This window comes from Electrophorus electricus, chromosome 26 (assembly GCF_041902795.1).
Source record: "Electrophorus electricus isolate QZ-2024a chromosome 26, ASM4190279v1, whole genome shotgun sequence".
Taxonomy (NCBI): Eukaryota; Metazoa; Chordata; class Actinopteri; order Gymnotiformes; family Gymnotidae; genus Electrophorus; species Electrophorus electricus.
Window position 1 is genome coordinate 12,545,001 of NC_137522.1, and position 21,338 is coordinate 12,566,338.

Genomic DNA, 21,338 nt, shown 5'->3' on the forward strand with positions numbered 1-21,338 from the left:
ACCTCCACCCTGGTCCCAGCCTTTTTGAGCCCACCACCACAACTCCTCATTCCTCTTCCCCACATCTGCTCATGCTAACTGAGCACAGATTCTGTCTTGCTAGCCTGCAGATATAAAAATGAGATGAGAGCGGTCCTGTGTGAGACCTAGAACTGGCTAGAGGCTTGAGTTACACTCTGGCCTAATTAATCCAGACAAACCCTGGTACCTGCCAAACCCCTAAATAAAGTGCTCTGTTGCAGTGAGCCAGTACAAGCCTAGGATAACAATGATTGCTTGTCAGGGACTTATTTCCCCACAGGAGCAGCTGTTGTGCTTGTATAACCGCTTTAACACAAAACAATCTCTTTTAAGCTTACGTTCACAAGTATTTCAAAACTTGTTATTCTTACATAATGTGAACATCGAGGTGTGTGTTTTCTGTGGGTAGCAGTTGAGACATTTGACTTTATAAGGATAAGTGAAGGTTCTGGCAGGGGATTTTAGAATCATGTCTTTAAAGATGATTTCATTGAAAGAGCCATTAAATGTGAACATTTTTGTTTTTAGTCATGTAAGGCTGAAGTTCTCTGGAAACAGGTGTTGTCTGTGTTCTGGTCCTCCATAAAAACCCAAATAGGATGTTGGCCTCCTTTCTCTCTGAACCAGTTTCACAGGGTGTTCCTCAATGTGCCTTAAGGGTTTTTGTTTTGTTTTGTTTGTTTGTTTGTTTGTTTGTTTTGAACCGTTGCTGAAGTGAGAGGTTTTTTCAGTACTTTTTTTGGTGTGACAATATCCATGTGTTAACCTGACTGAGATGTTCTAATAATCACCAACAGTCGTCAGCAATTAAGATATCATGGCATGTGTTGTGATGCTGACTTGGATTTACTGCCCTTTGTTAGTCCTCACCACTAATTTAGAATTAAATAGTGAAACAGTCAAAGAACATGTTATATTTGGTAAAGAAACATTGCTTTCTGTAATGCTTAAATATGATGCTCCCCCACCTTTGCTTCTGCACCTGGCTTGCAGATGTTGGCTACAATTTTACAACCCAAACCTGAAAGCGATGCATTGCTGTATTAATGTAGTCAAACACTTATGATAAATGGTGTTGTGAGTGGTGGTGGAGAAATGCTAATTTAATCAGGCCTATGCACCAGGCCTCTTCGCCTTTGTGCATGCGTGTTCGTGCGTGCGTCTCATTTTCTCTCCTTTAGTCTCTCACTCTCTCTGTGAGTTGTCAGAGAGAGATGACTGGAATGATTACATGTGTAAGGGAAGGGGGTTACTTGTCGTCCTGGGGGGCTTAAATTACTGCAGGAGTAATGTTCCTTTCACCTCCCTCACTTCCCCCTCACGTGCTTATTTTACCCGATACTGTAAATAAGCCTGATGCTTTTGCCGTGTTCCATGTGACCCCTCATTCACGCGTTCACCTTCTGATTCATTTTTTATTCTCATCAATCAAAATGACATCCTTAGCTCATCGCAGCAGCAGCACCACAACATACACTAAAGTTGTATGTTGTCACTCAGCATGCTTAACCCTCCCCCACGCCCCCCTGCACACGACGGCCATTCAAATGATGGCAATTTGCTTTAAACACCAGATATTATAACTTTTTGTTTTAGTGCGAGAGCCGACCCCACTGACCGAAATGGAGCTGCACAGCAAATGGGAACAGGCTCTCGGGCCCCGCTATGACGTTATGGTAAGGAGAAATGAGAGCATAAAATGGTAAGCAAACAGGGAAAGTCGTATTAATAAAAGCTAAGTAAGATCATAAATTCCTCCTGAAGTGTGTTGCTTAAGAGATTTTACACTTTCTTAAAGTACTTAATAGCATAAGTTTGGGTGCGAGGTTGCGGTACTGGTCCTAAAGAAGCCACATGGAAGATCTTGCCAATAAACCTTTTTTCTTTAGCTGTTTTGGCTTTATGACAGTACAAGTAACATTTTCTTGCTAGCCCATTTTTCTTTGTTCTGCATGTAGAAGCGCACACATATGGACATGCATTTGATACCAGAGCTGGTCCAGTTCTTCCTGTTCCCTTATATCCATTTAGACACAACCAGAAGAAATATGACGACACATGTTTGTTAAAGGGGGAGTTTGCCTCATTTCACATATTGGATCATTTCTAGACACCTCACACAGTTTTCACATCAATTACTTAAATACATTTTATAAATTAATTCAAATAGTACTTCATTCATTGTCAGTATATATAGCACACTTAAGGGACAGACTTAAAGGGACAGAAATGTTCATTTTAATTAATTTGTCTAGACTCCTTTTCTGAAAAGCACTCTATAATGCCAAAAGTTTTAGATGTTTTTTCTGCCTTTATGCTTTATTGTGAATGACTGACTGTATTTATCCTCTGTGTCAGGACTATTTCCCATATGTTAGTCCCTATAGAGCAAGTACAGTTTGATAATTTGATAAGCAAGTAAATTCCACAGAAATATGTTGCGGGTAGATTTTGATATAGATCTTTTTGAATGTGATATGCCATATAAGTTTGAACTATATTCAGGGTGTCGTATAACTTGCAGCCACAATATGGTACAAAGCTCTGTCTCACAGTGGAAAAGGGTGAAAATGAACTATTAATTTGGCTCTTGAGGAGACAATTTCCACAACCAGCAACAATGCATCTCATGGTGCTGAACAAGCTGAATAGCAACATTAAAACAAATACTGCCAGCAAGAGTGTTCTGCTGATGCAGTTTCCTGTTTTTAAACCAATAAAAAAAAAAAACGAGTTGTCTGTCCCACCTCCAGCAACCAAAACTATGATGGAGAATGGACTGAATGACAGCAAGAACATGGTAGCTATTGCAAAGAAAAATAGGGCTTTGCTTCTTTTTTTTTTATTTTCTTAAAAAGTATATTTTGAGGAAATTAACATTTTGATTATTCAATTTGCTTGCATAGAGGGATAAATTCAGTTTATTATAATTGGTGTGTGTGGGGGGGGGAGACACACTCATCTTGCATATATTGATACCAAACCTGTTAGAAAACATCCAAGATGCATCAAACGGGTATCAGTTGTGATTTTGTGGTCAACTTCCTCTTTAATAGCACTGTAACAAACAATTGACAAAGGAGGATGATTGTTAAATTATAGCTAAATTAAAGATAAATATTACAGCTCCTTTTAAAGGAATGACCTAAATAGACTTAAATCAGAAAGTGGAATGCAAGGCTTTTTTTTTTCTCCCCCCCCCCCCCCCCAATTCAGGTTGTTGAACTAGACCCTGTCATTGAGGATGACGCAGAGCTGCAGAAATACTCTAAGGTAGGGGAGTGCCAAACATGGTGACCTGTCCCAGTGGCGTGGAAAGGGTCCTTTGATCTAATCTGTACCAGAATTTGATTAAAGGTCATTCAGGTAATATTTTTCTCCCTGCAGTTGCTCCCAATTCACACCATGCGTTTGGGAGTGGAGCTGGACTCATTTGACGGGCACCACTACATCTCCACGGTCGCCCCTGAGGGCCCTGTGGCTAAGCATGGTTTACTGCGTCCAGAGGATGAACTACTCGAGGTAAATGTGTTTTGCACCGTTCTGCATTCTCGCTCACAAATCTCAAACACCCTTATTCACATTTTCTCTCCCATCAGCTTCATGGTCAGGTGGTCTCACGGCTTGGCCAGCCTTGATATTGTTTTTGGGGGTGGTTGGCATGGCTCCTCTCTTTTCCTCTAGTAAGACTGACCTTTGCATCTTGCCAGCCCCAGGCCTCCAGGAAGGCGTGCTGCTGCTGCCACTACTGGCGCAGGGATGTTATAGCAGGTGTCCCCTGATTCTGACTGAGGCCATCTGCATGGTAGTCTCTAACCTCGCCCTGCCACCTCTGCTTCCTGGCCTCTCCACAGACCTCCCACCTTAAACCTGGTAGCTGTGGGCTGCTGTGCCATCAGCGTATTGCTGTTGGTGACAGTCCTGGTGGAGCATGGCCCAGCAGGTGTTGCTCTGGTGCAGGGGTAAGGAGGTTAAATTAGCATGGGGTTCCTTAAGGCTCAATGCTAGGCTCACTGAGTTTGGAGAGCTCAAAGGGCAATTTTTACATGTCTGTTTGAAATGTCAGGTTCTGGCTAAACTCTACTGGTGGTAAATCGTTATGTAGACTTCCTGAAGAGACACCATGGCCAGATATGAGGTCAGTGGTGCTGGGGTGAATGGAAGGAAGGTTTGGCTGTAGAAGAACCAGATCCTGGCCTGGAGCTGGGCAGAAGGCCCACTGCTGTTCCTGCTTTCTTTAGGACCATCAGTTTTGCCTGACCTATAAATTCCAGTGATCTTGTGAAAAGTGTTCGGCCTGGCACAATAATAAAATGGTGCTGCCAAGATATACTGCTCAATCATAAGGATGAGAGAATCGAAATGTGTTTAACCTGACTTCAAAAATCATTACATTTGAGGCACATCGAAGAGACTTAGATTTTAGATAAAATTAGAACACTGGTTTCTGACTTTTGGTTGGTTGGGGGTTTTTTTAGATTCAAGACGTGCTATAATTTTGAGACCCTCCTTTGTTGCCAAAAATCATAACTTCTGTAGACTACTGTAGAATGTGGCATAATAAGAGGATATATGCATTGAATACAAATGGACTGAGAACTGCAGAATTCTGCATGTTCTAGCTTTGCTCTTAGATTCATAACTACCACTCCGGACAAAGTTATTCCCACTTTCTAAATAAGGCCTAAACCATTTGAGGATGGTTCCTGATAGTCCTACCCAAATTTCCAACCTGTGGAGAGGTACACTGTGATATACAGTATTTAAATTCAGCACCAAAATCTAATATCAGGACTGACATTTGAGTCATAAGTCAGTATTCAGGTTTACACCATTTTAGTGCCTTTTTATAAGGGAAGTCCCAATACTATGCAGGGAACTTATGCTATGTTTCATTTAGTTTGCATTCTGTATATAGTGAAAGAAGAGTATTTATTGGACTGTGTGTGACAGAGACATTTTACATTTCAGTGGGGTTGTATTAGATCTTAAAGGTTTCCAAAATGCTAGACTTTTTAATACTGGTTCTTGCAAAGCAGAAATAAGCCTTTTACCACAGAAGCCTAATTAAGAGGTTTGTGGACCAGTGTGTTGAGCGATGCGACCCATGTGTTGAGTGATAATAACATTGCATGTCATGTGTAGGTGAATGGAGTGCAGTTGTATGGGAAGAGCAGGCGGGAGGCAGTGGCCTTCTTGCGGGAGGTTCCACCTCCTTTCACTCTGGTGTGCTGTAGACACCTCACTGAGGAAGGTACAGAGTACCAGCCTGATGCTGAAGAGTGGTGCTCCAGCAGCCCGACTGCCAGCCTACAGGAGGTAACGTACGCGTGGACATATTCACACCGTCACTTAAACTTGGACCAGAAATGTGCCGCCTTATTGCTGTATTGCTTAAGGAACGTCTTAGCAGTTACAGTGCAGGAAGGTGTTGAGCTAAAGCTAATTTTCTGTACTTGAACCTCAGTTATTGTTTGATGACTTGTATTACTGTCATACAATTTTGGGACAGGACAGTATCTCTGTCCTTATACACACTGAACTGTAAGTCGAAGGCCTGTATCTTCATTTAGGAAGTGCTTGCTTTTTATTCCTTTTGGCAACTTGCCTTCTGTGCAGTCATCTAGTACATATGTACACACTTTACATAAAAATGTGTAGTAAATGCAGCAGGCTTTCTTCGCTGTTCCAGCAGACACCAGTGATCCAGCAAGAGGTTGCTGAGCAGAGGAAGGTTTCAGAACAGAGCCGTCCAGTGAGAGAGGAAGAGAGAAGGGAAAGTGGAGATGAAGAGGACGAAGATGGAGAGCTGGCTCTCTGGGCTCCAGAAGTGCAGGTTCTGGAGCTTGAGAAAGGAGACAGAGGCCTTGGCTTCAGTATTCTAGATTACCAGGTGGGCTCTCTTTGTAGATGTGGTTCTCTCTCTCCCTCCCTCCCTCCCTCCTAGCACATTGTACTGCCTTGTTGAAGTTTTAACTACTTCCAACACTTCTGACCCAGTTCATCAGGTGTGTTGGTATAAGGAGAACTTGCAGAGAAGTGGGGGTGAGGAACCCTGGTGTAGCAGTAGGCCTGATATTCCAGGGTCAAAATGCCATTTTGAAAAAGTAAACTTGCTCTGCTTTTTGAAAACTTTCTGAATATGCAAATTGATAAATATTAAAGTTGGCCATTTGAACTACATCTGCACAAAGTGCATTCCCCCATGAACCAAATTTAGTTTACAGAAACCTTTTATATTTATACATTTCCACAGACATTCCTCTTGGAGAAAAACCTGACTTAATTCAATTAATACTGCTTGACTCTCCTGAAGTCTGATCACAGGGAATGTATGCTAATGTCAAAAGTCATTGGGCACGGAGCTAAAGGAAGCCATGATACTTCTCTGGCAAGGCGCACCGCTGTTTATTTGGCTTAGTGCCAAATATCAGAAGCCTTTGCCCTGCTCACTTTCTTCCAAAGGCTGCTTTTTCTTCTCCCTTCATTAGCCTTCTAATCACTCTGCATACACTAGTGGCTGATCTGGAATCAGCAATAATTGAGTAATGAAATCTGGTAACTTAACCCATTTATATATTTTTTTACACACATGCCTATGTATAAATAAAGTGTGTGTGTGTGTGTGTGTGTGTGTTTGTGTGTGGAGTCTGAACAGGCACATACACTGGGATGCGTCAGAACGCATCATTTATTTCTTGCCTTGAGGACCGTACGTGCTTTTAAAATAACAAGGAAAACAAGGAATTCTGACTGATTTGAAGCCAGGCCAATGCTGCTCAGAAGAGGGCCTATGGGTTCAAAGCTGAAACCTTCGCAGCTTTATCTGAGAGATAATAAGTGACGGCGGGGGTGGCGGCGCAGCTCCCAAAATGGGTGGGGTTGAAGGGAGATCACATTTGAATGGTTCACATGTCTCTTCCCCTGTCAGGGCCCACTCTGAGTGATGGGCCTGCAGTTTCCACAGACAGAATTACACTGGCGCTTGATAGCAGTAACCTGAGCAGTGATCCCTTAAATTCTGCCATTCTCCTCACCTCCGTGAGGGATTGGGAAATTTAGATGGAGGAGTGCTGAGGGAGCAGTGGACATGGACCGTACTCTGCGTGCGTGAATTAAGACCCCAGCTTTTGCTGACTCTGTACTCATTTGTTTGCAAACTGCATTTGCTTTTTCTGTATCATGAGGAATGATAGCAGTTGCTGGAAATAGTTTGGAACTGATGGTTAGTAACGTTTGGTTAAATAAGTACAGAAGACTGGGACATTTGAGGTTCGTTCAACACCAGTACTATACTGATGCTTACATTTGAAGTTGGTGATATGAAGTAAGTTAATACTGATGCATATTAAGCGTTACAGAGTAATAGCAGTCTAAATGTAACTGTACACTATGAGAAACAGGAGGAAACCTAATGCTAAACTAACACTATTGCTTTGGGAAAGTGTGTGTGTGTGTGTGTGTGTGTGTGTGCGCGCGCACATACATGTACACACACATATATATCTATCTATCAAATTCTCTTCCATGAGAAGTAAGAAATTTGTGTCTTGGGCTTTGACGGAGGCCATATTGACCCAAGCGTACCCCCCTCAGTCATGAACCGAGTATCTGTGTGCTCAGCTCCAGCTGAGCCTCTCTCACCTAGTGCTGTCTGCCTGCTTATGTTCCCATTTCCTCCGCTCCTCTGCCCAGAGGCCCTGAGGGCAGGCTAAGTAGCCTGGGCGAGTTCATTTGGGTTCGTATGTGTACACACACATACAGAATCTGTCTGGAGCTGCGGGACTTATCAAGATATTGTTGTAAAGTAGGCATGACTAATAATAGATAGAAGTTACTGGCCAAAAACATACAAAATGGTAGCAAAGAAAGATTGATCCTATGCAGGGGGCTTTTTTTTTGTTTGTTTGTTTCTTCTCTCGTTCTGTCTCTTCCTCACCGTCTCACCCTTTTTCTTTTCTTGTTTGCCCTGGCCGGCAGGCAGGCGTGAAAGCTTTGCCGTCTGTGAGGGGGGAAATTGATTTTGCTGTAGTGTCTCTAGCAAGGAGCTTGAGCTGATGAGGCTTAGTGAGCAGGAGCAGGACCTATAGACATGCCCACAGCTTTCCAGAACCTTCCGAATGGGCCGTAGCATTCTGTCTCTCTCATCTCCATGTCTTTCTCCCGTTATCCTGGTCTCTCTCTTTAGCTCTTCCTCTTGTTTTTTTTGTTTGTTTCCCCCCCCCCCCCTTCTCTTTTTGTGTGTCTCTCTCTGTCACACTCCCTATAATATTTTTCTTCTTGTTTCACCTGTTTGCTCCTATCAGCTAGAGATACTCCCAGGTTTTGGGCCACGCAAGTTGAAGCTGGAACAGTAGCTAGATTGATAGGACGCCGCTGATGGCTGCATGGCGGCTGTTTGATGGCCATGTTTCTTCCCTATATGACAGCCTTAACTGCAGGGTTGCCAACAAGCGATGACAATGAGTTTATTTGTGTTTGATCTGTTTTTTTTGCGTGGTGGACACTGATCTTGGACTGAGAAGCATGATGATTTGGTTTTCAGCAGTATGTGACTTAATGCCAAAGACCCCATGGTATTGCATGCTATGGTGCTAATAAAGATTAATGGAGACTCCTTGAGCTAAACACCTGATCTGAAGCACTGGGTCAGGATGAATTTGCTTTAAGTAGGATTGGATTCGCATGGCCATTTAAACTTTTTTTTTTTTGCAGTGCTTTTTTGTCTAACAACTGTAGTTCACGCGTGAAGTCACGCTCTAATGCAGCTCTGTAAAGGAGAATGATTGAGGAGCTCTCCTGTGGTGGGGGACTGAAAAGTATAATTGTAACCGGGCCTCATAACATTGTTTGTAATACATGACAGTCATACACGAGCGATAAAGGAGAAAAACATGTTCCTACTTATTAAAAATAAACCAGTTTGATATATTTGGAATATATGATGGAAGAAAACTGTCATATTGTTACTTGAAGACCCATTGGTAGGGCCCTGCTCTTTGGAAAAAAACTGCTAAGATCAAGGCCTGTATTTACTGTAGAATACTACTTTGCATGCTTCTCTCTCTGTGGTAGGGATACAAATATATTTCCTCCACTGTATACATGGCTCAAATAATTTATAGCAGTTCCTGTGTGCCAAGGAAACAAAAGTTGAAATCTAACAGATTTTTTTTTTTTTTTTTTTTGTCTCTCTTGGCAGTCAAAATAGCCTTACCTGCACATCAATACACCATTTAGTGGGAACGTTTAAAGCAAGGGGCATAAATCATCTATGATTTATTATTTATTTACTCTTTGTTTATTTATCCTGTGGCACCTGAAACTCACTAAGGGGAAAATTTTTATTGCCACGACAGGAAATTGATTGAATACAGCATACTTCCACAAACCTAACGTATCCAGAAGGAAAGTGCATTACGGTCTTTCTCCGCAACGTGGCTTTCCCATGGCAGGGTATTGCCAAACTCTTCTGAGGTGGGGCTTCAATATCCTTTTGGTTTCAGGGTGCCATGGGGGAGCGGGTGGACTTGCTGCTCTTATCCCATCTACATTGTCTGTGTTGCAGCACTAAGATTAAAGTGACCACATCTGCTAGCTTTATTACAAACCCAGGCCAGCTACCCCTGGTACACCACTGTGTCCTGGCCTCTTTGGCTGGGGAAGGTTTTGCTGCACAAGGCCACAAGAGTGTGAATGGCCTGTGAATTAGGCTCGTGGTATTCTCAAACCTTTGTCCTATTGATTTGTTTTGAGAGTTCTTGTTTCATTCCTATACATGCATCTGTTCAGTACCATAAATACCGCATGTAGGCATCCTTTGAGATGCAGCTAATTCTAAGTATGTTTGAAGTTACTTTAAAAGTTTTTGTGTAATGGTAAGGGGAATAATGCATGTTCTTTGGCATCTTAGCCATGGAAGGGTTAAAAGGGATTTTGCCGTTTCCCGTAATCATGTTGGTTTCAGTCACTGCTAGCAGATTGGCCCTCCACGTTATGAGAACAGCAGCGCATCCAGACCTCCATCTCCCCCAAGAGACGATTGCTCAGAGAAAAGCGAGGAGGAAATGTGAGGGGGTGGTGGGGGTAGGAAAAGTGAGAGAAAGGGTTCCTGGAATTTGGTTAGGCAAGATTGAAGGAGGAGGATGAAATGGTGTGCAGGCGTTGAGCAGATGATTCCAGTGCAGAGCGTAGATTTACTGTCCACCTGAAACCACGCTGAAAACTTTTAACCCCTCGCCATGCCGTGCTGGCCTGCGGCATTCTTTCTTTGCTTAGAGCGGGAGGTTTTATCTGCTAAAGCAGACAGCAGTGGCACACAGCCTTAACTAAACCTCAAGGCCCCCTCCCGCCTGACTGACTGACACCCAGACAGAAAGAAAAAGTCCACTGAGCCAGTGCAGTGGGTCTGCACTTCCCAATCCATCCATCAGTACAGGCCAGACCAGTTTCCATCTGCCTGTGGGCCAAAAGAATGCATAAGACCTGCATCAGGACAGTGCTTGAGAAATGCATTATAGTTTTAGCCTGAGTTGGAGTGGGTGTTTTTAGCCTTGTAACTCTTGATGGATTTTTAAAATGTACAAAAGATGATTGCTTTATTGCTTCTGAGAAAACCCACTTATATTAAGACTAAACAATGACAGCATGTTGTGGGTAAAAGCATAGCAGTTTGTGTACAGTAGTTGTGCTGCTGGGACAGTCGCTGTTTTGTGTCCTGAAAAATCTTGCACCCGTAACATGGAAGGCAGCTGCACCCGCTGACGAGGGCTGGTTTATATGGACTCTTAAATCAAAACTGCATGGAGCCAGAAACATAAACAAGAAATGGGACACACATTTGCTCCCTCTCGCTCCCTCACGCACTCACTCATGCTCACTCTCATTTTCTCTTTGTCTCCCTCGCTCTCTCTCATTCTTTGTTTTGCCCCTCTCTCTCTCTCTTGCTGCTGCTGCTTTCTCTTCCGCCTCCCTGCTGACAGGCTTGTGAATATGCTCACAGCTTTCTGTGTTCCTGGTGCCGCACTCACAGGCTTGGCGTGGCCTGTTGCTGCCGAGCGCTGTGGTACTGTGAGACCCCAGCATGTTCCCAGCGTGCCTGCTTCTTGCCTGCTCCGCTCCCCTTGCATTTTCCAGCTGCACTGCTGACATCACTGGCCATGTGGGACGAGAGGGGGCTTGGAAAAGAGGAGCACGCTTGGCTGTAGCTCGGCAGCCAGACAATGCAGCCAGTGTCCTCCGAAAGGGCCAGCTGGAGTGGAACTTCAAATCCCCTCTCCAACTTTTTCCTGTTCGCTTGTTTTTTTTCTTCTTCTTCGTTCTGTAACCCCATCCCCCCGAAATTCTCTCCTCTGTTCCTTTTTTTCGTCTTTTCTGTTTTTCTCTGTCTCTCTCTCTCCCTCCCTCCCTCCCTCCCTCCCTCTTTTCTCCGAGTTGTTCCCTCTCAGCAGGCCTTACTTCATCCCTTGCTCTGAGATTGCCTTCCTCCTCTTCTGCTTACTCTGCAGCACTGCTCTATTGTGGAATGACGGGCCAGTAATGGCTCTGGGCCGCCAACTGGCTGCTCTCAGCTCTCCGTTCTTCTTCCTCCTCCGTCTAGCTGCTTGAAGCCACCTGTCTGGCCCAGTCTCCACCTGATATTACACAAAATATTTGTAATTGGGGGAATTGGTAAACATTTGTCATATGTGCTTACTGCTTTGAACTTTGTCATGGCCCTTTCTCCTGCACTACACTCTCTGGTCTTGGGACCTTCCCAGTGTCCATCACCCTATCCTCAAAGCAGCTGACGGTCATAAATATTTCCCCTTGTCGTGGTCAGATGGATGTGCTCTCTAATGGCACTGCTCTTGCTTTAACCTCTCTGTTCAAATAACCACTTGTTAATCACTTTTATATTGTCGCTCGTCACATAAACGCTGCCCATATGGATCATCAAATATATTGTCAGAGACATCAAATTGGAGCTGAATTGCAGTTTAATGGTGTAACTTGGTGGAAGCATGATTGATACCGTGACACATGGGATGCGAGGAAGCGACCGAGAAGGTGGTGTCTGCATTTGGCTTTTTAAAGCCTTTTTAAAAATTATAGCTGGAAGGCTGGCAGCCCCTCAGTTAACTCGCTGTCAGCTCTGTGTTCCCTTACCTGTGCCATGCCTGCTGTGGGTGTTGTTCCTACAGTCATGAACACTATGTTGGTCAGTAAAGGTCTAAAGAATAGGACTGACATGTTCTTCATAAACACTGCCAGCATTGCACTACTTCAGAGTTCAGGAGTGTGTGTGCACTTGTCATTCAGTCTGCTTCTGTGTAATCGAGCACGCTTGCTGTGGTCTGTGTTGCCCTCTGCAGGACCCTCTGGACACTACACGTTCTGTGATAGTTATCCGCTCGCTGGTGGCAAAGGGGGTCGCGGAGAGCCACGGGGGCCTGCTACCTGGAGACCAGCTGGTCTTCGTCAACGACACCCACCTGGACACCTGCACTCTGGCCCAGGCCGTGGAGGTGCTCAAGGCAGCCCTGCCAGGCAAGGTCTATCTGGGCATCAGGAAACCTCTTGGGGTAAGATGTCATGACCTTCACAGGCAGCCCACTAAGGCATTAAAGGGATTTTTCCTTATGTCTTTATAGGGGTGATGGGCTGCTTTTTAAAATCAAAGTGTTCATGCACCCCATTTCTGTTTGTTTTGGCAAATACTCACATGTGAGCAAGATGTCTAAATACTTGACGAGCTTCAGGAATGTAAGCATTCCTACAAGTTGCAGGATTCTTAGTAGATGCCAAGAAACAATTGTAATGATTGATAGATTTTATGATGTTTTGAGTTCAAATTGAGTCCAGAATCATACAAGTGGATTGTTATATTAATGAGCAGATGTAATGAGTAATGAGCCTTAACCAGTGATTGGGGGGTGGGGGCAGTGTGAATACATACCCAGGTGAAAGTATGCTTTTTGTTTTTTTTTGTTCCATAATATATAATGCTATAACAGAATACTATACAAGGCTGTGTGGTCATTTAGCCTCCTCTGCCAGCAGATACAATGTGTTGTCCCAGACGTCTAGCGCTCCCTATAAGTTCTACCTATGCATCACATTATATACTGCCTGAGTAGCTGTGTTTTGGTCTCATGAGACTTTATTGTGGTTCATGAAATGCGACGCATACTGATTATTCATATAGGTAAATTTTGTCACTCTTATGTCACTTGTGTATGTCTGTTTAAACCTCCTTTGTTTTTTTTGTATGTTTTTACTTCTTGTCATTTTCTACTTGCTCTGTGTATTTGCTGCTAGGCAGAGGAGAGGAGCAGTGTGGAGCAAATCTCTCAGGAACATCAGGAGGAGTTGGAGTCGCCTTCCACCCATGCTCAGCTGCCTGTGCCCAAGGTATCAGCGCCCGCTGGCCCTGGCTGAACTGGGGAAAAAGCGCTAGCTGTCTACTGTGCTTCTTTATGTGCTTCCTTCTGGATAGGAGCTACTGCCAAAGGAGTGAATGACATTTACATTATATTACAACACTCATTCAGTCCTACGCTTGCTGTTCTACTTGACTCGCAGCAGCCAAATATGAAGACCTGACATTCAGGGAGTGATCCCTCATAGGTGGTTACAGGCTGTTACTGAAAGAGGCAGGGATGGGAGTGGTGGCTTAAGCAACTGGTCCTTATGGTAGAAAACTTTTAGAGGTGACGTCCAGTCCACTCTTTCTTTCAGCTTTTGAGATGCACGGCCATATTATCCTTGAATTTTAGCAAAGATGTAATTGGGGCGGCTGAGTCAAGTGCTGCCGTAAATCTACTCAAAACGAGACTAATTGCACCATTAAGATTTTAGACCCTGCACATTTTTCATGGCAAATTGGTTCTGGGCTGCATGAAGGGAGGGGAGTGAAAGGAGCTGAGTCGACAAATCAGAGCAGCACAGAGAAAAAAAGTGCACTTTCAGCTCTTATAATCTTTACGTGTGTGTGTGTTGGGCAGAAGAGGACAAGCTATAGCCCTGGTGCTGCGATGAAAGGCCTGCTTTGTATGCAGACGGACAGGAGGAGGTGTCTCTCTCTCTCTCTCTCTCTCTCTCTCTCTCTCTCTCTCTCTCTCTCTCTCTCTCTCTCTCTCTCTCTCTCTCTCTCTCTCTCTCTCTCTCTCTCTCTCTCTCTCTCTCTCTCTCTCTCTCTCTCTCTCTCTCTCTGTGTGTGTGTGTAGTTACTGATCAGATGTTTCTGATCTAGACGATAAGAACAGGAGAAAGGATAAAGGGGCAAGCAGAGAGTGGTCACCCCATGAGGAGTGTTTGGGCTGCAGTTGCAGGAAAGGCTTCCTTTCAGTGTTCAGGCATTACGGACACATTAGAAGTCAGGCTTCCTCCCCAGTCCTAGCCAGATTTGTTTGTTTGTTTTCTTGTTTGATTTTTAAAATAAATGTAAAAAAAAAAGCAAAAAAAACAACTATTTGTAGGATGCTCTTTGCATTTGTTTTGCATTATAAAAATCCAGATGCACTTGTCCAAAACCATTTTACTGTTAAAACCAAAATGTGGTTTTAAAAACGAGTGATCAGATAATCATTAAGACAAAGCATCACAATTCCCATATCCAAACGTAATCCCAAGTCTCCCTCTATGGCAAAAACAGATAAATGCACTAGATTATAATCTGTTATGGATGCTGACTGTGAGACAAGTTGTCCATTGATGTCTGGATTAATGGCAGTTTCATCATTTAACTAAGAGGAGTGAATCTGACTTGTTGGATGCACCACACATGGGAATAACATGTCCGTCAACTCCTCATCCAACCGTTGTATTTCAGCTGCTCATCATGTCTCTGGGGTTATTGGGATTTCTTGAACACAGTGTCTCCTTTTAAAACATGCTGTGTGTTCTCTTTCACTCTCGACCTGCCAGGAGCCCTTTAGGCTTCCTCGGGTTCTAAAGCTTCGTCTCTCTCTGTCAAGCAGGTAGCTGCCTTTTTGATTTTAAATGTGTGCGCATGTGTAACAGGGCTTTGGGAATGGCTCGATACTTCTGGAAGACCTGGACGATGAGCCCGAGCTGATTCTGGACGAGATGCCCCGCTATGCTTCCCCTCTGATCACCACTGATCGCCTGCCAGGCCTGGAGAGGGAGATGGCTGTGGATGAAGAGAAGGAAGAAGAAAGGAAGGGACTGAGCTTGGACAGAGACAGTACAGTGTCCTACTCCAAGGAGTCACCTTCCAGGGAAGACCCAGCTGTATCAAAGCCCCACCAAGCCCTTAGCTTGCATGTCCTCCAACAGCAGGTGAGGCCTTCAGTCAGCCTGAGGATGGGCCATGTAGCCTGACCCTTCTCAGGTGTGTGCTGTTGTTGTGAAGTGGTTAGAGAGTCCCACCACTGCGTGTCTTGGCTGTGAGCAGATTTGTAAAAAGAAAAAAATTATTATAAACAAAAACTCCAAAGTAACTTTAAAAAGATAATTTGGTCGCATAAGTCAATGTGGAGTCCCGGAAGACTGCAGGACTGCGGCCCACTGAGATGTTAAGAGCGCAATGGCTGTGTGTGTTCACTTGCTTTGTGTGGTTTCTATAGGAAAAGGATGAGGATGCTCTGGTCCAAGATGAAGAGGACTTTCTTGCAGAACTAGTGCTCAGCACCAAACCCCCTGAGCACCCGTTCAGTGAGTACATGTAAATACTATTAGATTGGAGCGTTCTTCATGGGTATACAAACTTTCTTCTTGAAAATGCATTAGTGTGTAATGTTCAACCTACACAAAACAATATAATAACGTTGAGGAGAGATTAGATGCTTCCAATGTTGTTACTGATGGTTTAGGTAGAACCTTGTAGATGGATGAGAAACTGAAGTGATGGTGATGCTCCAGGGCTTGTCTTCCTGGCCTGGAGAGCTGTCATGTGAGCTAGCGCCACGCTAAACAGCAGTAGTTCCCCTCTTCATAAGCCTGCTTTGGAGTGAATGACTTCTGTGAAGTCTGTTATGTCTTTGAAGCACAGTGAGAGATCATCTTATATAGACTAAGTAGATCTATTATGATGTTATGAGAAGGTGTGTAGTTTATTTCAGTTAAATGTCTTCTGTTCTTTGTTCTGTGCTAGCACCATTATGTGCTATGTACTGTTTTTCTTTTTTGGTTTTACACCCTTTTCTCTAAAAGGAAAGGGTTGGCATGGAAGACAACAAAACGTCCCTGTGATCACAAAGCAGCAATCCTGATGCAGAGAAAGTAGCTCTCTGTGTGTGTGTGTGTGGCTCTCTGTCAGGCGAGGCGGCGAGGTCCTGGGTGGAGGTGGCAGAGAGTGACTCGGACTCCAGGAACGGAGGGTCTGAACTTACTCTGACGGACACAGACACAGAGTAAGACACAACCACATGCACACTCCATCTCTGATTGTCTTTCTGGTCCTTCCTTTCTCATTCTCATTATGCCAAGTTGAACAAACATTCGCATCTAAGCCCATCTTTCAACAGCAGTGTGGTTTTGTTGACGAATACACAGGCAGATCGCAGGGGAGCCAAGGCAGGCAGCAAGCACACAGTAATTATGGTGGCGTGTTTTGCAAACCGCATGGAGCAGACCCTCTCTTTACTGTCAGATTCACCCAACATCGTAATTAGACTTTTGAGGATTAGACTTCAGTGAGAGTGTTTGTATAAAGTGTAAGTGTGTGTGTACACATATGGCTGCACATGCTACCAGTATTGGTTTAGTGTCTGCTGTATTTTAATTGTTTTCTCTGTGTTCTTTGTGGTATCACAGCCCCACCTGCTGGACTTAAGTCAACATTACAACCTAATTCCTCTATTTTTCTATTATTATAAACTAGTTCATCTGAAAATATGTTTGACAAGTTGCAGGAGTTGCAAGGTTAATCCCATATTCTAGGCAAACTATTAGTCTGAGAGTTTCCAAGACTTACTGCATACAGAACATGCATATGCAGCTGACATGTATAAAAATGAAGGGATATCAAATAGGCTTCTGTAATTATGTGCACCAGCATCACATCAAAGCAAAGAGAGAGAGGAGACGTGCAAAAGGCTCTTTGAGAGTGCTAGCACTCTAAAAGGATTGAACCTGGAGTGGGTGGTAGCTGAAACCCTGCCAGCTATTTGTGCTGTCAGTGTGTGTGTGTGATGGAGAATTAAGGGGTGTGTGTGTGTGTGTGTGTGTGTGTGTGTGTGTGTGTGTGTGTGTGTGTGTGTGTGTACACATGCACCAGTGTTGTTTCAGTATTAACAGAAAGGAAAAGCGATGGATTGGGTTTGACTTTTGCATCATCGTCCCATGATTCATTAAAGTCAAATTAATAGGCTGCTTCAACAGTTCAGTCAACAGTGTCACTGAAGCTCATTAAGAAATCCTATATACATCACCAAATAAAATTAACTGCCTTTTGCTGTGGCTTTCCTTCCACTCACACCAAAAGTAATTTGTCTGTGTGGCATTCTGCTATTACATATTTTGTTAGATTCATATCATTATACAGTTATGTTTATTTAAATATGGATCTAATATTTGTCATTGTTGATCGGATTTTAAAATGTATGACAAAATGGAAGTGATTTTAGGATTATTTTTTATTTTATTTTTGAAAGATGTCTGATTTTGTTGTGGAGCTATGCGTGTTGTTTTGCATTTCTCTACCTTTTGCTCCGTAGGTCTTCACAGCTGCCGTCCTCTGCCCGGAGAAAGAGGAGGAGTCAGGGTTTCCCTGTGACCAGAGAGGCACACGGGTAGCGTTGGCAGAATGTTGCTTCCTTATAAACTACATGATGGGCTTCGGGTGCCCATTCTGTGATGACACAAATACTGGCTGTTGGATTATGTCCACTGCTATAGGCTTAATTGTGGTGTGTGTGTGTGTGTGTGTGTGTGTGTGTGTGTGTGTGTGTGTGTGTGTGTGTGCACTCTCAGTAATCTGCCAGAGAGAGAGGAAGGAGAGGGAGAGGAAACGCCCATCTTTAGTCACTGGGGTCCCCCACGCAGGCATGTTTCTCCCTTAACAGTGACCCCTGCCTCACTGTGGCCCTCTGTGTGAAGTGTTGATGATTTTTTTTTTGCCTGTATAGCAGAAGTATTTGGTCTAGTCCTCACACCCTTAATCCATTCCAGCTCCATAATCAGGACAGGGTAGCTATGAACTGCAAAACCATGATGGCCTAGTTGTGTTGAGAGTTGAAACACAAGAAAGAACTGGAATGAGCAGCAGGTTGAAAGGACCAGATTCACTACCTCTGCTGTATGCTATAAACTGTACATTTGATTGGGTGTGTGTGTGTGTGTTTTAGAGTGGAGGTGTGGCCAGAGCCAGGAGAGTCTCTGGGTATCAGTATTGTGGGAGGGAGGACGGTTATAAAGCGTCTGAAGAACGGAGAGGAGCTGAAGGGCATCTTCATTAAACAAGTGCTGCCAGAAGGTCCGGCAGGACGTACACGCGAACTCAAAACCGGAGATAAGATCTTACAGGTGGACCACACACACACACCATCTGCTAGTCCCAGTAGAATTGTTAGTTCCATAAGTAATACCTCCTACACATAACATGCATATGCACAAATCATGGTACAAAAATGTATAACCATTAGTTATACAATACAACAGTACAAACAATACAACAGTAACTCAAAAAGACAACAAACGTTGCTCCCAGATTGATTTAATCCCCCATCCCCAGGTGTCAGAAGTGGATCTGCAGAATGCCAGCCATGAGGAGGCAGTGCAGGCCATTAAAGCGGCTCCCAGTCCTGTGGTGTTCATCGTGCAGAGTCTCTCCTCCACTCCTCGGGTACCACTCCTCACCAAGCTCTATAAATTACCCATCAAAACCCCCCGACCCCCTGTGTTTCTGCCTATAAACCTCCCTGCTTCAGTGAGGGCCCAGTTTACAGCTCACTGCCCACCTTTTAATGACATGAAAGCAGCAAACCTCTAGTGACCCCATGCAAACAGCAGCTATATGCATTTGAACTGGAGCATTGTTAGAAATCCAGCAAGCAAGACTCAGGAGATTCCCTATTGTTTATTTGCACGCATGGAGTATCTTCAGATCAGTTTTTCATGAATCAGGTGCTAGTGTAACATCAAGTGGGCGGTCTTAACAAGGAGTGAGGTCACACCTAAGTGGGAGAGAGGGAGAGATTGAGAGATTGAGAAAGGGGTGAATGAGGACTGGGAGGTCTCAACTCAGAACATGTTATCACCTCCTGAACTGCTTCCACACACAACAGAAACATTCAAAAGAATCATAACAGTGCCAAACAAACCTTAGCTGTAAAGAATCAGAACAGAATCAGAAACAATTGCAAGTTAAACAGGTCTGTGAGGTATGTGCAGCGTATGAGTTTAGTTCAGTTTCCCTTTGACCCTCCCTAATGGAGAATCCCAAAGTAAGCTTGGTCAACCTGCGCCCTGTATATGCAGGAGTGCCAGCCAGAGAAAGTTGCCCAACAGCAGCAAAGACATGTAGACACAAATCTAGATAGTCAAACCTTCATTCAGTTTACCATGCTAGAATAGATTACACACATTTCAGCTAATCTTGTTACAAGTACAGACTCAAACAGGACTTCCTTAGTATAAATAGCAGATATGCAGTAATAATGAGGTCAATAACAGAGATGACAAATGCTCCTAATTTGACTAATTTTACCAAAGGCATCACAGAAGTCCTCTGAACTGTCCTGGAGCCCTTGTAATGAAGAGTCAAATCCTAAATAATGTCCTTAATGTCACCACTAGGGTCAGCAACATTAGAGCAGCACTCAAATCCTTTAATACTGAACAGGTTCCACCTCGGCTGGACAGCATACAGTCTAAAGCCAGTCGGTTTTTCATGATCATCATTTATACAGGTTCTTGGAGATGTGTTGGTTGGCTCCATAGTTGTTGTATGCTCTCATGCAAAACACAAATGTGGTCTCATGAAATGGCACAGTCTAGCACAGCAAATGTGCATATGACGATGTCCAGGAGCTGTGTGTGATCTCATCTACTTTAAGCGTCTAGGGCAAGACTGGTCTCGAAGGTCTCTGCTTAAAACATGTCATCACCTCCTGAGCTTGAATGAATTCCTTCAGTGTAAAAAAAGAACCTTGAGATGCAGTGTTGAGGATTTTATATATTATGACATACTCAGAAGGTTGGCACTGTTTCGGAAACAGTACCTTTTTAAGGTTGGTGCAATTGTGAGGTGTCATGAATAAGAGCCGAGAAGTGTCCTATCCTTACAGCAAGGATGTTAAATAATTCACATGTCACTGAAAACAAACAATCTCTATTCACTTTGCATGCGTCATGCCCTTGAAGGGGTGATGATTGGTTATGGTCATCTTGCTCATCTTGCTCCTCTTGCTGTAGCTTCAGAGTCTGTAAGGTTGACTAAAGGCTCACACTGTGTGTGTGTTGGTTCTGGGTGTGTGTATGCTTCTGCAGCCTGTTTCAGTTACTGCATCCAGTATAAGGCAGCACAAAGCCAAAAGGAAAGGCATGCCGGTAAGCAGCCTGTTCTTTCTTCCTCTCTGTCTTCCTCCTTCTCTCTGTTTCTGTCTACTGAATCTGGAATCTGGTTTCTTGAGCCAAAATAAATTTTCCCTGTAATACCAGTAAATCGGTGACACTAAACTCAGTCTATAATAACATATGGCTTCAAGCACAACTTCCGCTATTCACTAACAGGGGGCTTATTGGTATAGCACAGTGGTCTTCCATCCTAGTTACTGTTGCACATTTCCGTCCTGTTTACACATTTGGTTACACTGAAATCCAGCACTGCATTTGGGTCTTAAATGCAACTCTGAAGGAAGGCAGATCTCCAGGATGAGAGAGCATTTTCAATGGTGACATGTATCGTGGCTTTCCTAATCACTTGGTGTGGGTAAATGAGCATTGGTTTGTTGTTGAATAGAAATAGGATGTGCTTATTTGGCCTAAGTGAGTTCCCTAGAGCAGCCACTGTCCGTTTCAGTGCTGTACTGTCAACTTCAGTGTTGTGTGCCTTTCTCTGGCACACAAGAATTATCCCATAACCTAGATTCCAGGTAGGCATCTTTCCTCCAATTCACACTTTAGTCCAATCATAATGCGTCTAGTCTCCCCATAAAGACTTAGTGTCTTCGTTTGATAGTTTTACTGTAGAAATTGGATGATTTGATTTACGTGTTGGGAGACATCAGCAGACGATCATGCCTCATCTTGGCAATGTCCTTTTCTTATTCACTAAAAGAAAGTGACTAACATGAATTTGAGCCAAGCCAACTTCCTCTCCCAGAAATCGGCAGTGTGGCTCTCTGTCCAGCCAGTATGGACGCTACATCTGC

At 43.8% G+C, this 21,338-nt stretch overlaps 1 protein-coding gene across 25 annotated transcripts in view; it reads left to right on the plus strand.

Annotated features, from left to right (window-relative positions):
- The window catches only part of patj (PATJ crumbs cell polarity complex component), a 90,219-nt gene that overhangs the window by 22,660 nt on the left and 46,221 nt on the right, over positions 1 to 21,338 (plus strand). For 22 of the 25 annotated variants that reach the window (XR_014120147.1, XR_014120152.1, XR_014120149.1 and 19 more), the window contains 15 exons: positions 1,618 to 1,697; positions 3,238 to 3,294; positions 3,409 to 3,543; positions 5,167 to 5,340; positions 5,714 to 5,914; positions 12,375 to 12,584; positions 13,321 to 13,413; positions 15,025 to 15,303; positions 15,591 to 15,678; positions 16,283 to 16,376; positions 17,682 to 17,756; positions 17,938 to 18,009; positions 18,312 to 18,489; positions 18,698 to 18,808; positions 20,455 to 20,514. Coding sequence is in view for 16 of the 25 variants with exons in the window: in XM_081708551.1 (XP_081564677.1) it covers positions 1,618 to 1,697; positions 3,238 to 3,294; positions 3,409 to 3,543; positions 5,167 to 5,340; positions 5,714 to 5,914; positions 12,375 to 12,584; positions 13,321 to 13,413; positions 15,025 to 15,303; positions 15,591 to 15,678; positions 16,283 to 16,376; positions 17,682 to 17,756; positions 17,938 to 18,009; positions 18,312 to 18,489; positions 18,698 to 18,808; positions 20,455 to 20,514 (1,907 nt within the window). In the remaining 9 variants the exon portion in view is untranslated. The remainder of the gene's footprint in view (positions 1 to 1,617; positions 1,698 to 3,237; positions 3,295 to 3,408; positions 3,544 to 5,166; positions 5,341 to 5,713; positions 5,915 to 12,374; positions 12,585 to 13,320; positions 13,414 to 15,024; positions 15,304 to 15,590; positions 15,679 to 16,282; positions 16,377 to 17,681; positions 17,757 to 17,937; positions 18,010 to 18,311; positions 18,490 to 18,697; positions 18,809 to 20,454; positions 20,515 to 21,338) is intronic. The other 3 variants (XM_035523399.2, XM_081708549.1, XM_035523401.2) reach the window with 3 other exon arrangements.